This window comes from Zootoca vivipara, chromosome 3 (genome assembly GCF_965207765.1).
Source record: "Zootoca vivipara chromosome 3, rZooViv2.hap1.1, whole genome shotgun sequence".
Classification (NCBI taxonomy): domain Eukaryota; kingdom Metazoa; phylum Chordata; class Lepidosauria; order Squamata; family Lacertidae; genus Zootoca; species Zootoca vivipara.
In genome coordinates this window covers 117013551-117026487 of record NC_142586.1, presented here as the reverse complement: position 1 = coordinate 117026487, position 12937 = coordinate 117013551, and the positions used below count along the sequence as shown (strand labels likewise).

Sequence of the window (12937 nt, the reverse complement as noted above, 5' to 3'; positions counted from 1 at the left end):
GCAGCCAATGCCACAGCACTAAGACTGGAGACGGTGCTGTGACACTTTTGAGCTAAGATCAAGAGATGAGACTCTGCCTGCTCTCTAGCCGTAAACTGAAAGCCCTTTTCATGCGTCCGATCTTAGCGCTGTGGAACTGTAGCACTGATTTCAGAGATAATCCTGCGTTTGTGCCTTTCACTATCCAAGAGCAAGTAGGGGCATCTCTCTGATCAGCGCTAAGACGGGAGGCAAGCCTCTGCCTGCTTAGACCACCTGATGCCATTAGACACCTGGAAAATGATTGAAAGGGGGTTGTTAACCCTTTCGCCTCAACATCCTGATGGAACTCCCCCACCCCACCTCCCCCCAAAATGTTTGCATTGTGAGGAAAGCTCCCCTCCTATGCCTATGAGCAATGGCAGGCTCAATGGAACTTCCGTGTTCAGGGAGAGTCTATCTCTTAATAGGGGGGGGGCACTGTTTCTTCCCGGTCCTGCTTTGGGCTTCCTACTAGCATTTGGCCGGGCACTGTGGAAATCCAGAATGCTGTGTTAGTTGGGTCTTTGCTTTGACCCAGGAGGGGTCTTCTTATATGTGCAGAGATTTGCGCCCCCCACCCATCGCAAGGATGGGCATTCCTGGTTTCCAGCTCCCATGCATTTGGCAAACCCTGCCGTCTGCCCTGCTTAGCTTCAGCTGTGCTTTGAGTCTGCCTCTCGTTCCAGAGCGGAGAGCGGGTCAGCGTGGCCGTCAAGACCTGCAAGAAGGACTGTACAGCTGAGAACAAGGAGAAGTTCATGAGCGAAGCAGGTACGAAGGCAGGCAGGCAGGCAGGCAGGCACCCACTAGGGACACGTGGGAAGGAAGGCAAGCAAGATCAAGGGTTTGGGGAGCCAAGCCGTATGAGGAATGGTTGAGGGATCTGGGGGCATTTAGCTTGGATAAGAGGAGACTGAGAGCCTCCTCCAAATATCTCAAAAGATGGAGCAAGCCTGTTCTCTGCAGCTCGAGCGCATTCAACTGGCAAGAAAAGAGATTCCTCCTAAATATTAGGAAGAACGTTCCGACGCTAAGAGCTGTTTGACAGTGGAAGGGCTCCCATGGAAAGTGGTGGGCCCCAAGGGTCATCTAGTCCAACCCCCTGCATTGCCAGGAATCCTGGCAGGTGGCCATCCAACCTCTGCTTAAAAACCTCCAAGGAAGGTTGGTAGAGAGGGGTGGGTGGGTGCAGAAACTAGCCCACTGTAACTAACCCCTCCCCAAGGGCTGCCTAGAAGGGAATGTGGGCCTCATTCAGGCTGAAAAGCCCCCTCCCCCCATATAGGGGGAGGTGATCCTTTGGGTGGCCTGGCCTTGAGTCGGCTGGGGTTTCTTTCTGACGGAGCGAGCATGACGTTAAGTGCGCCTTCAATGCATCCGCAGTGCTGATGAAGAAGATGGACCACCCCCACATTGTGAAGCTGATTGGCATCACCGAGGAGGAGCCCACCTGGATTGTGATGGAGCTCTACCCTTACGGAGAGGTGAGAGGCACAGAGCAGAGAGCTGAGGAGGAAGCAGGTGTGACCCACCCAGGAAGTGGGGCATGGTTGAAAGCGCAGTAGCAGGGATCATTCTGCTTGTAACTCAAGGGTTAACTCTGTTACCCGTAAGTCAGCTGGCCAAGAGGGGTGAAGGGGTTGCTGAGCATCAGAGAAAGTCACATGATGTTTGGTGGGGCGGTATATGCTCTGATGGGCTGTCTAGCTACAAGGGATCTACGTGGGGCTCCCTTTGAAGGTGACCTGGAAACTACAACTAATCCAGAATGCGGCAGCCAGACTGGTGACTGGGAGTGGCTGCCGAGACCATATAACTCCGGTCCTGAAAGATCTTCATTGGCTCCCAGTACGTTTCCGAGCACAATTCAAAGTGTTGGTGCTGACCTTGAAAGCCCTAAATGGCCTCGGCCCAGTAGACCCGAAGGAGCATCTCCACCCCCATCGTTCTGCCCGGACACTGAGGTCCAGTTCCAACTAAATTATTATCTCCAGCGTATTTGGATCATGCATGTTCATTTAGCTCACCTGCTCACATTTCCTCATCTGCACAGCATAAATGGGATTTTAAAGGGATCCATGGGACTCCTAATCTTTCGTGTGGATGTTAGTCCACACAAAAGGAGCTTCTCCACCCCCATCATTCAGCCCGCACACTGAGGTCCAGCTCCGAGGGCCTCCTGGCAGTTCCCTCCCTGCAAGAAGTGAGGCTACGTAAACTTCGGGATGCGAAAGCAGCAAACCCGGAAGTATTGCAAAATACTCTGGTTGCAAAAACCTCGGGATCCAGCCGGACCTCCGGAACGGATCCCGTCCGCAACGGGAGGTACCACTGTATTATTAATTATCAGACAAGCCCTGCCCCTAAAAAAGCAAAATCCCCTTTGTTTCTTTCTCCTCAAGTTACCTGCAGTTCTGTTCCAATTCTTCAGTAAAGCTTCTTTTCTCCCTGGACTATTGAAGTGAGGGGGGAAGGGGGCTTGAGGGAGGGGGCTCTTCCAGGGAGGAGCATTTTGAAAGTGACTCTGCTCTCCCTCGCCCTTCCTTCTCCCCACTGCAGCTAGGACATTACCTCGAGCAGAACAAGGCGTCGCTGAAGGTGCAGACTCTCATCCACTACACCTTGCAGCTCGGCAAAGCCATGGCCTACTTGGAAGCCATCAACTGTGTGCACAGGTACGAGAGGGGTACTTGGCCCCCCACGGAGCCAGCCCCACGAGGGCAGCGCATATCGGAGAGACATTTTCACAAGGCCAAACTTGCACACCTGGGCTTCTCCACAAAGAGCAGCCACAGCTCTGAGAAGTCGAAAAAGCCCAGACTTCTTCTTGGTGCCAGACGGACCCTCCCTGTGTTCCTCTGTGGGGCAGGGACACAGAGCAGCCCTGGGTACCAGAAAAGGCATCTCAAATAGTTTCGTGGTTAGAGAAGGAATGTGGGGGATAAATCTAAAAAATGATTTGGAGGACACCCCACCCCAGTGGAATTGCTAGCAGAGCCAGATTTGCAGGCTGGGCGGGTCTGGAGTGGATTTGATGACATAAACTCCAGTGGGGAGAGCATTGGGGTCATGCACAAGGATCAATGCACATGTACGGGTGTGCTGCTCATGCTGGAAGTCTCTCTCCCAGGACCCCCAGACGTGCACCCCAGGGAGGTCACTTGCTTCTTATTCTTGTTTGGCAATCACCCATAGCCGAGTCCGTGACTGTGGAGGCCAATTCTGGATCCATACATCCGTCCACAGTGGGTACATGGGTTTCCAGGCGGGAGTTGATCCTAGTGAGGGTTTCCAAGCATGCCTTCCTCTTAGAACGTTTCTCCCTTGCGCCCTGAGTTCGAGTGTCTTCAAAGCCCCTGACACCTTTGGTAAAGGCTGCTCTCCAATTGGAGCGCTCGCAGGCCAGTGTGTCCCAGTTGTTGGTGTTTATACTACATTTTTAAAGATTTGCTTTGAGACAGTCTTTAAACCTCTTTTGTTGACCACCAGCATTACGCTTTCCGTTTTTAAGTTCGGAATAGAGTAGTTGCTTTGGAAGATGATCATCAGGCATCCGCACAACATGACCAGTCCAACAAAGTTGATGTTGGTCATTGCTTCAACACTGGTGATCTTTGCTTCTTCCAGTACACTAGCTTTAGTTTGCCTGCCTTCCCAAGTGATGTGTAAAATTTTTCGGAGACAACGCCTTGACTTCACCCCCCAAAGGCACATTCTTCTGTTGTTTCCCGAGACAGATGGATTGCAAAAACAACAACATTTGTATTGTATAATAACATACTGGAGATCCCGAGTCACAAGGTGGTTAGGCTGGCCTCGACCAGGACCAGGGCCTTCTCAGTACTGGCCCCGACCTGGTGGAACGCTCTGTCTCAGGAGACTAGGGCCCTCCGGGATTTGTCATCTTTTCGTAGGGCCTGCAAGACAGAGCTGTTCCGCTTGGCCTTTGGACTGATGCAGTCTGGGGGGGGGGGAGTTACCCTCCATTAAGCTTTTATCTTATAATGGTTTTATCTTACTTGTAGATTTTTAATTTTAAAATTGAATTTTAACATTGTATTAATCTGCATTTTAATTGAATTGTTTCTTTTATACTGGCATTGATATTTTTGTTGTTAGCCGCCCTGAGCCCGATCTTGACTGGGAAGGGCGGGGTATAAATAAAATCATCATCATCATCATCATCATCATCATCCCACCTTTCCTCCAAGGATCTTAAGTTGGCTTCCCTAGTTCTCCCCATTTTGTCCTCACAACAACCCTGTGAGTTGGGTCAGGCTGAGAGCCAGTGACTGCAGCCATAAGGTACTCCTGTGAGCTTCATGGCTGAGTAGGGAATTGAACCCTGTTCTCCCAAGTCCTAGTCCAGCACTCTAACCACTAGGCTGGCTGTCTTATTGGTGAGCGATAGATGACCTGGGGGTCCCACCATGGCATGTGTGCTCAGGCACTTCTGCTGCACTCCCCCCCCCCAACATACCTATTGCCCCGCTCCACCTCCCAGGAAAGGGGTGGCCAATCTCACTTTGTCACCTGCAGGGACATTGCTGTCCGGAATGTCCTGGTGGCTTCTCACGAGTGCGTCAAACTGGGAGATTTTGGCCTCTCCAGATACATTGAGGATGACGAGTATTACAAAGGTAAGGAGGGGGGCGGGGGGGGTGTCCCAGAGCTCCAGGCAGAACGGCATGTCGCATACATGTAATTAAACTCCGTCTGGCTGCTGTTTTGTGTCTGTTGCACAAGCTGAATTTGACCCTCGCTGGTGCATCAAAAAGATGCCCAATTTGAGTGTCCAACATCTTGAGTGCTAAGGTATTGAGAGGGAGCTGCCACATATTGAGTATGTACATCTTAGTGCAGTATATTCTGCACTCGCTGGCAGTGACTCTCCAGGGACAACTGAAGATGTCACTGGGATTGACCCGGAGACCATCTGAAGGAAAAGCTGATGTTCTGCCACTGAGCTACTGGCCTTTCCACCAAAAAGTCTTGGGTAACCAGACTGGAAAAGGCCTCCACCCAAGGCCTTAGGATGTCCCTGCCAGCTGGAAGAGGCAGTTCTTCGTGAGGCCAATTCCTCTGGGCATCCCAACGCTGCAGGGCAGCTCAGCTGTGCCCTGGCAAGCACAAGCACTTGTTTCCCATGTGAAGGTTCAGGGATCAGTCTTCAGCATCTCTAGTTAAATGGGTTGGAAATCCCAGGACCAGGAAGGGTCTCCAGACAACCACTGCTGGTGGTTATTCATACGCTTGGCCTGAAGCGAGACCTCTAGAAGCCAGAACGACAGCTGGCTGAAGGACTTCCATACTGCAAAACCATTTGATTTGGGGAGGGCATGCAAAATGTCTGAGGTCCAATTCCTGACATCTCCAGATAGGACTGCAGAAGGTTCCCTGCCCTGATACGCTTTAGAGCTGCTGCCAGTCAGAGTTGAGTTGCCAGTACTGAGCTAGATGGACCAATGCTGGAGTCAGCATAAGGCAGGTCCCCATGCTCCTATATTTGGGGGCCACATGGAGATGCTTGGGGGTAGACCTTCCTTAGAGATGGCTCTCCTGCCTTCCTCGTTTCTGAACGAGGCTTACAACAACTGGCAATGTCGTGTCAAATAATAAAACTGTGTTTTCAAAAGATTGAAAAGACAGCAATCAAAAATAAGGCGAATGCAGAAGCCTCCGCTCAGTCGTAACCTTGCTGGCTTGCCTGTTCTTTGGGAATAACTGGCTCTGATCTCTCCCTGCTCCCCACCTCGCCTTTGTCAACCCAGCCTCTGTGACTCGCCTGCCCATCAAATGGATGGCCCCAGAGTCCATCAACTTCCGCCGATTCACCTCCGCCAGCGACGTGTGGATGTTCGGTGAGTGGCTGCTTGGAGACGATGGCAAGCAGGATCCGTGCCTGCGTGCTCTGCCTCAAGCAGAGGCTGGAAACCGAGGGAACCAAATGCAACACACTTAGGAATTGCAAGGGGTGTTTTAAGGCAGGGGTTGCTATTGTGGTGCCCTCCAGATTGGGGGGGGGGGGGCTACGACTCCCATTCTCCCTCCTTATTGGCCTTGCCATGTGAGGCTGGTGAAAGCTCTAGTCAAAAGCCCCTAGAGGCCCATCTCTAGATGGTGGAATTGTAAGAGGGTGAGAGAATTTTGGGATACTATATATAATGAACTGAAAAAGATCTTCAAATTCTCATTTCAAAAAAAACCTGAAGCCTTTCTGTTAGGTATTATTTATGCCCATGGAAATTTTATAAAAAATCTCAGACCCCTTTTTATTTACACAACCATAGCAGCTAGGATCTGAATAGCCAAGAATTGGAAAGGCGACAGTATCCCCACAAAAGCAGATTGGCAAGCGAAAATGATAGAGTATTTACAAATTGCAAAAATGACTGGGAGAATAAGAGGAAACTCAAATCAGAAAGTTAGTAAAGACTGGGTAATATTTAAAGAATACCTTAAAAATTATTGTGATAATGCAAAACTCCTGACAGGCCTAGACTAAATCTTGAAACACAGAGAAATTATATAGCAAAAACTTTAATGATAAATAGTGGAAAAGTAAAACAATAATGAAATGCGTATGGACTAACAAAATGTAAAACTTACAGTGAGGTGAATCAGAAGTCGAAAGGTGTGTTATGTTAAATGAGAGGTGGTTACTGGTAGCTAGTGTCTGCTATTGTATGAATTGTATGTACTGTCGAAGTTATATGTAAATTGTTGTATAATAAAGGTTATTTTTTAAAAAAATTAAAAAGAAAGAGAGCACCTAGAGGCAAACCCATTGGCTGCCCTTGTTTTAAAGTGCTGTGCCGATTTCCCCACAGAATCCTTTTTAAAAGTGGGTGGGGCCAACAAACAGGTGTCAACACCTCCAAAGATAGCCAAGGACCTGCTGTGTGTTAAGCTTGTTCGAAAACCAAGGTGCAGTTTCTGATTGGAGCAGGTGCCCCGGAAACAGACAGAACAGTTCTTCCAGCATAATGAACTGTTTCAATGATAAGTCTTCGTCAGCTGGCAATAATAGACAATGAAATCTATTACAAAACAGAAATTGAAATGACAGGCCTGCAAATAAGCAAGCAATAACAAATACATACCAAATAAATTGTCCCCAAAGGTACATCAAATGGCCACGGATCAGCGATCACTTAAAAATGTAGGAAGCTGATACTGTTGGGAAACCCTAGTAACATTATAAAGGCTACCCACAGGTGCAGTGAATCACATCAATTTTCAGGAAATTTAAAGATACAGTACCCAAATTCTAGCAAAGAGAATACAAACAGTAGCCACCTTGTCAGAAAACTTAAATAAAACAATTGAAATCTAATTCAGTATTCAACACACACACACCGGGTGCAGAGATTTAAATAGGTGAACCAGTCTGGTTTCTTGTTGGTGCAGTTTAGTGTCTCCCACCAATTCCCGCAGCTCTCTCCCACGCTCTCTTCTCTTCCTGATTCCCCACCTCAGCCGTCTGCATGTGGGAAATCCTCAGCTATGGGAAGCAGCCCTTCTTCTGGCTGGAGAACAAGGATGTGATCGCGGTGCTTGAGAAGGGTGACCGCCTGCCCAAGCCGGACGCCTGCCCCCCCATCCTCTACGCTCTGATGACCCGCTGCTGGGATTATGACCCCAGCGACAGGCCCAAGTTCAAAGAGCTGGTCTGCAGCCTGAGGTGAGTAGGAGGTTAGCCCTCCATTGAGACTCCCTTACCCTGGCCTTACAAATCTGAAATCTGCGCTAGAGAAAGCAACATTCTGCAAGCTGAATAAATTACATAAGCAAAGTTGCAGAATTCCCTTGGTTCCACAGACTCCATTCCACAATGCAAGTGGTTTCCCATAGCATAATTCATTTTCTAAACACTGGAGTAAACTAAGCTTAAGACACACTGAAATTAATGAACATGACTAGGTTATGTCCATTCATTTCAATGGGCCTACTCTGAGTATAGCTGAATACCATCCATTTGGTTAGAGAACTGCCTTACAGGATTTGGATAAATGCATTTCAAATGATGACAGTGTTTCAGTTCACGCATTGATTTGAGAAGTGCAAGTTAAGAGTAAAAGGCAAACAAAACCCAATGCCAAGCTGAATTGCTCTCTTCCCTTTTTGATTGCAGTGACGTTTACCAGATGGAGAAAGAGATTGCACGGGAGCAAGAGAGGAACAACCGCCACCGGCCCCCCAAAATCATGGAGCCTCCCTCTTCGCAGGAGCCCCCTCCAAAGGTGAGAAAAGTTCAGGTGCACAAAGACAGGCTCCAAGCACAGGCCACTCTCTTGCCATGGGAAAAGTTCTTCCAAGTGGAAGAGAAAAAGTCCACTGTCCTTGGGCACCTCCTTGATTGCAGGATTTAGACATTCAGGAAGCTCACACCAACTTCCGCTGCAGAGAGAAGAGCAAGCTGAAGTTTTCATTGGATCTCATTTACTCTTTTTTTTTCTTTGCTTGCTTAATAGAATGGCTGAGTTGGAAGGGACCCTAAAGGGTCATCCAGCCCAACCCCCTTGAAATGCAGGAATCACCGCAGGATTTTTGTAAAAACAAATACAGTGGTACCTCTAGTTGCGGACACAGTCCGTTCTAGGGTGCTGTTTGCACCCCGAAAAGTCTGCAACTAGAGCGGCGCTTCTGCGCAAGCATGGAGCATGATAGAGCGCTTCTGCGCATGTGCGAAGTGCGCAGAACGCTTCTGCGCGCGCGCACGGGGCAAAACCCGGAAGTATACACTTTTGGGTTTGCCGCGTTTGCAAACCAAAAAGACGCAACATGAGCCTAACGCAACACGAGATATGACTGTATTTATTTATCTGAAACTCATATAAACTGCTTAATGTTTTTTAAACAACATCTGTAAGAGGTGTGCAACTTAAAAAAAAAAAACAATAAGCAATATAATGAAGACCAGAATAAAACATAAAACCAGGAAGGCACTAGGAGGACGGTTGCTCTTGGCTCTTGATTTTGTCCTTAACTTTGGGGCACTGGTTGGCCACTGTGAGAACAGGGTGCTGGATTTGGTGGGCCACTGGCCTGATCCTGCAGGCTCTTCTTAGGCATTTAATGGTGCAAAAGCTTAGAAATTTCATCCTCACATTGATCTTGTCTCTTTTGCTTAACCCTCAGTAAGGGAAAGTGCCAGTTAGATGGGCATTTATTGTGGGATTGGCACTCCTTATGGCTGCAGCAGTATTTTGTTTTTGTTTTTTGCATTGTCACCACAACATTTCTTGGCATCTGTCTATCTCAGGAGACAACGGAGGGGTGCGCCTCCAGGGGTGAAGTCAAACCATTAGAAGGTTGCAGTGCCAACTGTGGCTGTAGAAACCGATACAGGAGAGACATGTTTAGTTGCAGCTGAGGCTTCTCCCTGTGGTCTTTCCTCTTCTGGCCACTACTGTGGATGCACAACCTGACTGCCTCCAGGCATCTCATATCCCCCCCCCCAATTTAATTCACATTTACCCTTGACCTACCTAAGTTAGCCGTGTTCATTCATTTCAGTATGCCCACTCAGTATTGCTCACCGAGTAACCATGCAAGGCAGAAAATAAGAATACCGTTATTCAAAGCACTCCGCTTTGAGGCACAAATTTTGTGACTCTTTAGTGTGCTGCAAATATAGGTGCTCTGTGTGTTTTTGCGACATGAGAGTAATGCATGCTTGTGCATATTTATAAATACAGGTAGGTAGCCGTGTTGTTCTGAGTCGAAAAAAAATAAAAAAAATTCCTTCAGTAGCACCTTAAAGACCAACTAAGTTTTTATTTTGGTATGAGCTTTTGTGTGCATGCACACTTCATCAGATACACTGATGACTGTTAATGACTGTTAATGACTGCAATTGGTCCTGCGGGGGGGGGGGGGGAGCAAGGGCTGAGGTGCTAAGGAAAGCTTGATCATGTATAATGAGATAAGAATCCGATGTCTTTGTTCATTCCAGGTGGCTCCATGGTTTTAAGCTTGCTAATGAGTTGCAATTCAGCAACTTCTCTTTCCAGTCTGTTTCTGATTTTTTCCTGTAATAAAACAGCTGCTTTGAGATCTTGTATAGAATGTCCTGGGAGATTGAAGTGTTCTCCTACTGGTTTCTCTGTCTTGTGATTCCTGATGTCAGATTTATGTCCATTTATTTATGTCCATTTATCCAATGGACATAAATCTGACATCAGGAATCACAAGACAGAGAAACCAGTAGGAGAACACTTCAATCTCCCAGGACATTCTATTTCAGAAACAGACTGGAAAGAGAAGGTTTAAATCAACAGGTTTACCACTCCTATCAGCCCATCACCCATTCCCATCACCCCCACCCCCACCCTCTGAATATACATAAGGGTCTGATGACTTCTGTTTCAGTGTATCTGATGAAGTGTGCATGCACACAAAAGCTCATACCAAAATAAAAAGTTAGTTGGTCTTTAAGGTGCTACTGAAGGAATTTTTTTTATCATATTTATAAATGTTTATATTGATATATATGTATATTTATATATTGGGTGTTGTTTTTTTAATGGGTGAAATCCATGCTTTGTTTCCCAATATTTCTTTGATGCTCACCAAGCCTCCCTTCTTCTCCCCAGCCAAGCAGACCAAAGTACAAGCCGCCCCCTCAGACCAACCTGCTGGCCCCCAAACTGCAATTCCAGGTAAGACCAGGAACTTCCCGTTTGTCTCGCCAGACTCGTGTGACTGTTGCATTTTTGTTCCTTCTGAGCCAAAGTTGAGTGTTTTTCCCACTGAATTTGTAGCAGCTGCTTGATGCTTGTCAAGAGTCCTGCAGCTGCCAGAACAAGACTTCTGATCTTTCTGTTTATTGCTTCAAATTCCTTCCCAGAATCTGGTTTTAAACCCTTGCACTTGCAGCCCAACAAAATGTTGCCGGTGCCAGCCAGCCAGCTAGCCATGCCCATTGCCCATCTCCTAGAGACTCCGTTCCATTCCTCTACCCAACTGATGGACTCGAACCGGCTTTTCAAAATCTGATAGCCCTATACACCTCCAGCACACCCTGCCTCCCCCTTGACTCTTAACAGCCCCCCCAGGGAATCTCACTGCCCCCCAGGGGGCACCCCCACCCACTTTGGGAACTGCTGCTCTAAATCTGTGGGGCACATCTAGCCTCGGACGTCCGGTGGGCAGATTAGCAAACTGAACTGGCTGCTCGTTTTTGCAGCGAAATAGCAACCTTTTTGCGTCGCCAGCCACCGCTCACAGCAAGCTGGTTTCTGGTGCCCCTTTTAGAACGGGTTTTCAAAATTTATGGCCTGAAAATCTTGAAGGAATGGCCACTACTGCCCCTTACTCGGATGTAAGATGGGATAGCTGCCCCCGTCGCACACAGGCGGGCTCTTTCTCCTTCCTCTGCGTGCTGTTTTTCTCTCCGTGCAAAAGTCTCCTGAGCCCTGTTTGTGCGCCTGCCGCCTATGCTGTGTCTAGAGTTTTGTGCCCGCTGCCTTCTGCTTACGCCTCCCCAGGTGCCCGAGGGTCTGTGTGCCAGCTCGCCAACGCTCACCAGCCCCATCGAGTACCCGTCTCCCGTCAACTCCTTGCACACCCCTCCACTCAACAGGCACAACGTCTTCAAGCGCCACAGCATGAGGGTAAGACGGAACTGGTGGGGGAGCCTGGCACCCGTTCTGCACTTGTAAGAACCCAGTCGTTTAGTGTGGAAGCACCTGCACTGTGGAACTCCCTGCCTATTGATTTCGGGCAGGCTCCTTCAACTGCCCTCTTTTCAATGACTGCTAAAAACATTCTTGTTCGGACAAGCCTGTCCAGATGCTTAGAAAGCTAGTGCGAGATTTAACCTGGGTGGAAACTGCACAGATATTTTAAAACCACCACGAAAATGCTTTAATTTTAAAACGTTTTGAAAAATACATTGACGTTTGCATAGCTCACTATCACCATCTAGTGTCACATTGGTATATTGCAATTTACAGCACATTTAAAACGTTTTATTTGCAGCTGTGTAGCTGAGTCCCTGAATTTCGTCTACTGTTATTTTAGCTTTTGAATTTTTAAAATTATTGCTGTTAATTTTTTGCATCGAGAACGTTTTGTTGTTTTGTCTTTTTCATAAACCGCTTTGAGATTTCCTTGAACTATCAAGCGGTGTATAAATTTTATAAAATAAATTCAAAAATTAAACCTCAAAGATAAGCAGAAGTTGGGGATAGGAAGGCTAGGAAGAAGTGCGTGAAAGGGTGAAAAAGAAAGAGAGAAGAGACCCGAAGACCCCTCTGGTCCAGCACCCTCTTTTCCCAGTGTGGCCATCCACACAACCAGCTGTCGTGGATGCTTTAGTGAAGATTCCCCGCATTGCAGGGGGTTGGACTAGATGACCCTTGGGGGACCCCTTCCAACTCCACAAATCTATGAATCTCAGCGTCTGGGAAGCCCATAAGCAGGACACAAGTGCAGCAGCCGTCTCTCTGTTTGTGATTCCTAGCAGCTGGTGTTCGGAGGGGAAGGGATGCAGCTCAGCCGCAGGACACCTGCTTTGCATGTAGAATGTCCCAGGTTCACTTCCCAGCGGCAGCTCCCGGCAGTGCTGGGCTGGGAAGAGACTCCTGCTGCCAGTCAGTGCAGGCAGTACTAAGTTAGATGGGCCCAAGGTCTGATTCAGTTTAAGGCAGATTCCTATGTTCTAATCTATACCACCCCCAAGACTAATCTTGGAGGGGCTATGAAGGAGAGCAACCCCCTGTCCGCTTAATTCATTTCACCCCCACCCTGCAAAATGAGCTGTTCCACATTTCTCTTTCTGAATTCTCAGTAGAGATATGGGGCGGGGGGCGGGGCGGAGAGAGAGACAGGACATGCATTTCCTAAGCTTTTGCTTTTGGGGTGTGTGTGTTAAAATGTGTACAGCGCTGAACCATGATTTCAGAGTATT

At 48.0% G+C, this 12937-nt stretch overlaps 1 protein-coding gene across 9 annotated transcripts in view; it reads left to right on the top strand.

The window, feature by feature from the left end:
* The window catches only part of PTK2B (protein tyrosine kinase 2 beta), a 96913-nt gene that overhangs the window by 71791 nt on the left and 12185 nt on the right, over positions 1-12937 (top strand). For 7 of the 9 annotated variants that reach the window (XM_060273197.2, XM_060273196.2, XM_060273195.2 and 4 more), the window contains exons 16-24: positions 708-792; positions 1405-1505; positions 2581-2696; positions 4561-4661; positions 5793-5882; positions 7501-7705; positions 8156-8264; positions 10620-10685; positions 11514-11639. In XM_060273197.2, coding sequence (XP_060129180.1) covers positions 708-792; positions 1405-1505; positions 2581-2696; positions 4561-4661; positions 5793-5882; positions 7501-7705; positions 8156-8264; positions 10620-10685; positions 11514-11639 — 999 coding nt within the window. The remainder of the gene's footprint in view (positions 1-707; positions 793-1404; positions 1506-2580; positions 2697-4560; positions 4662-5792; positions 5883-7500; positions 7706-8155; positions 8265-10619; positions 10686-11513; positions 11640-12937) is intronic. The other 2 variants (XM_060273198.2, XM_088666971.1) reach the window with 1 other exon arrangement.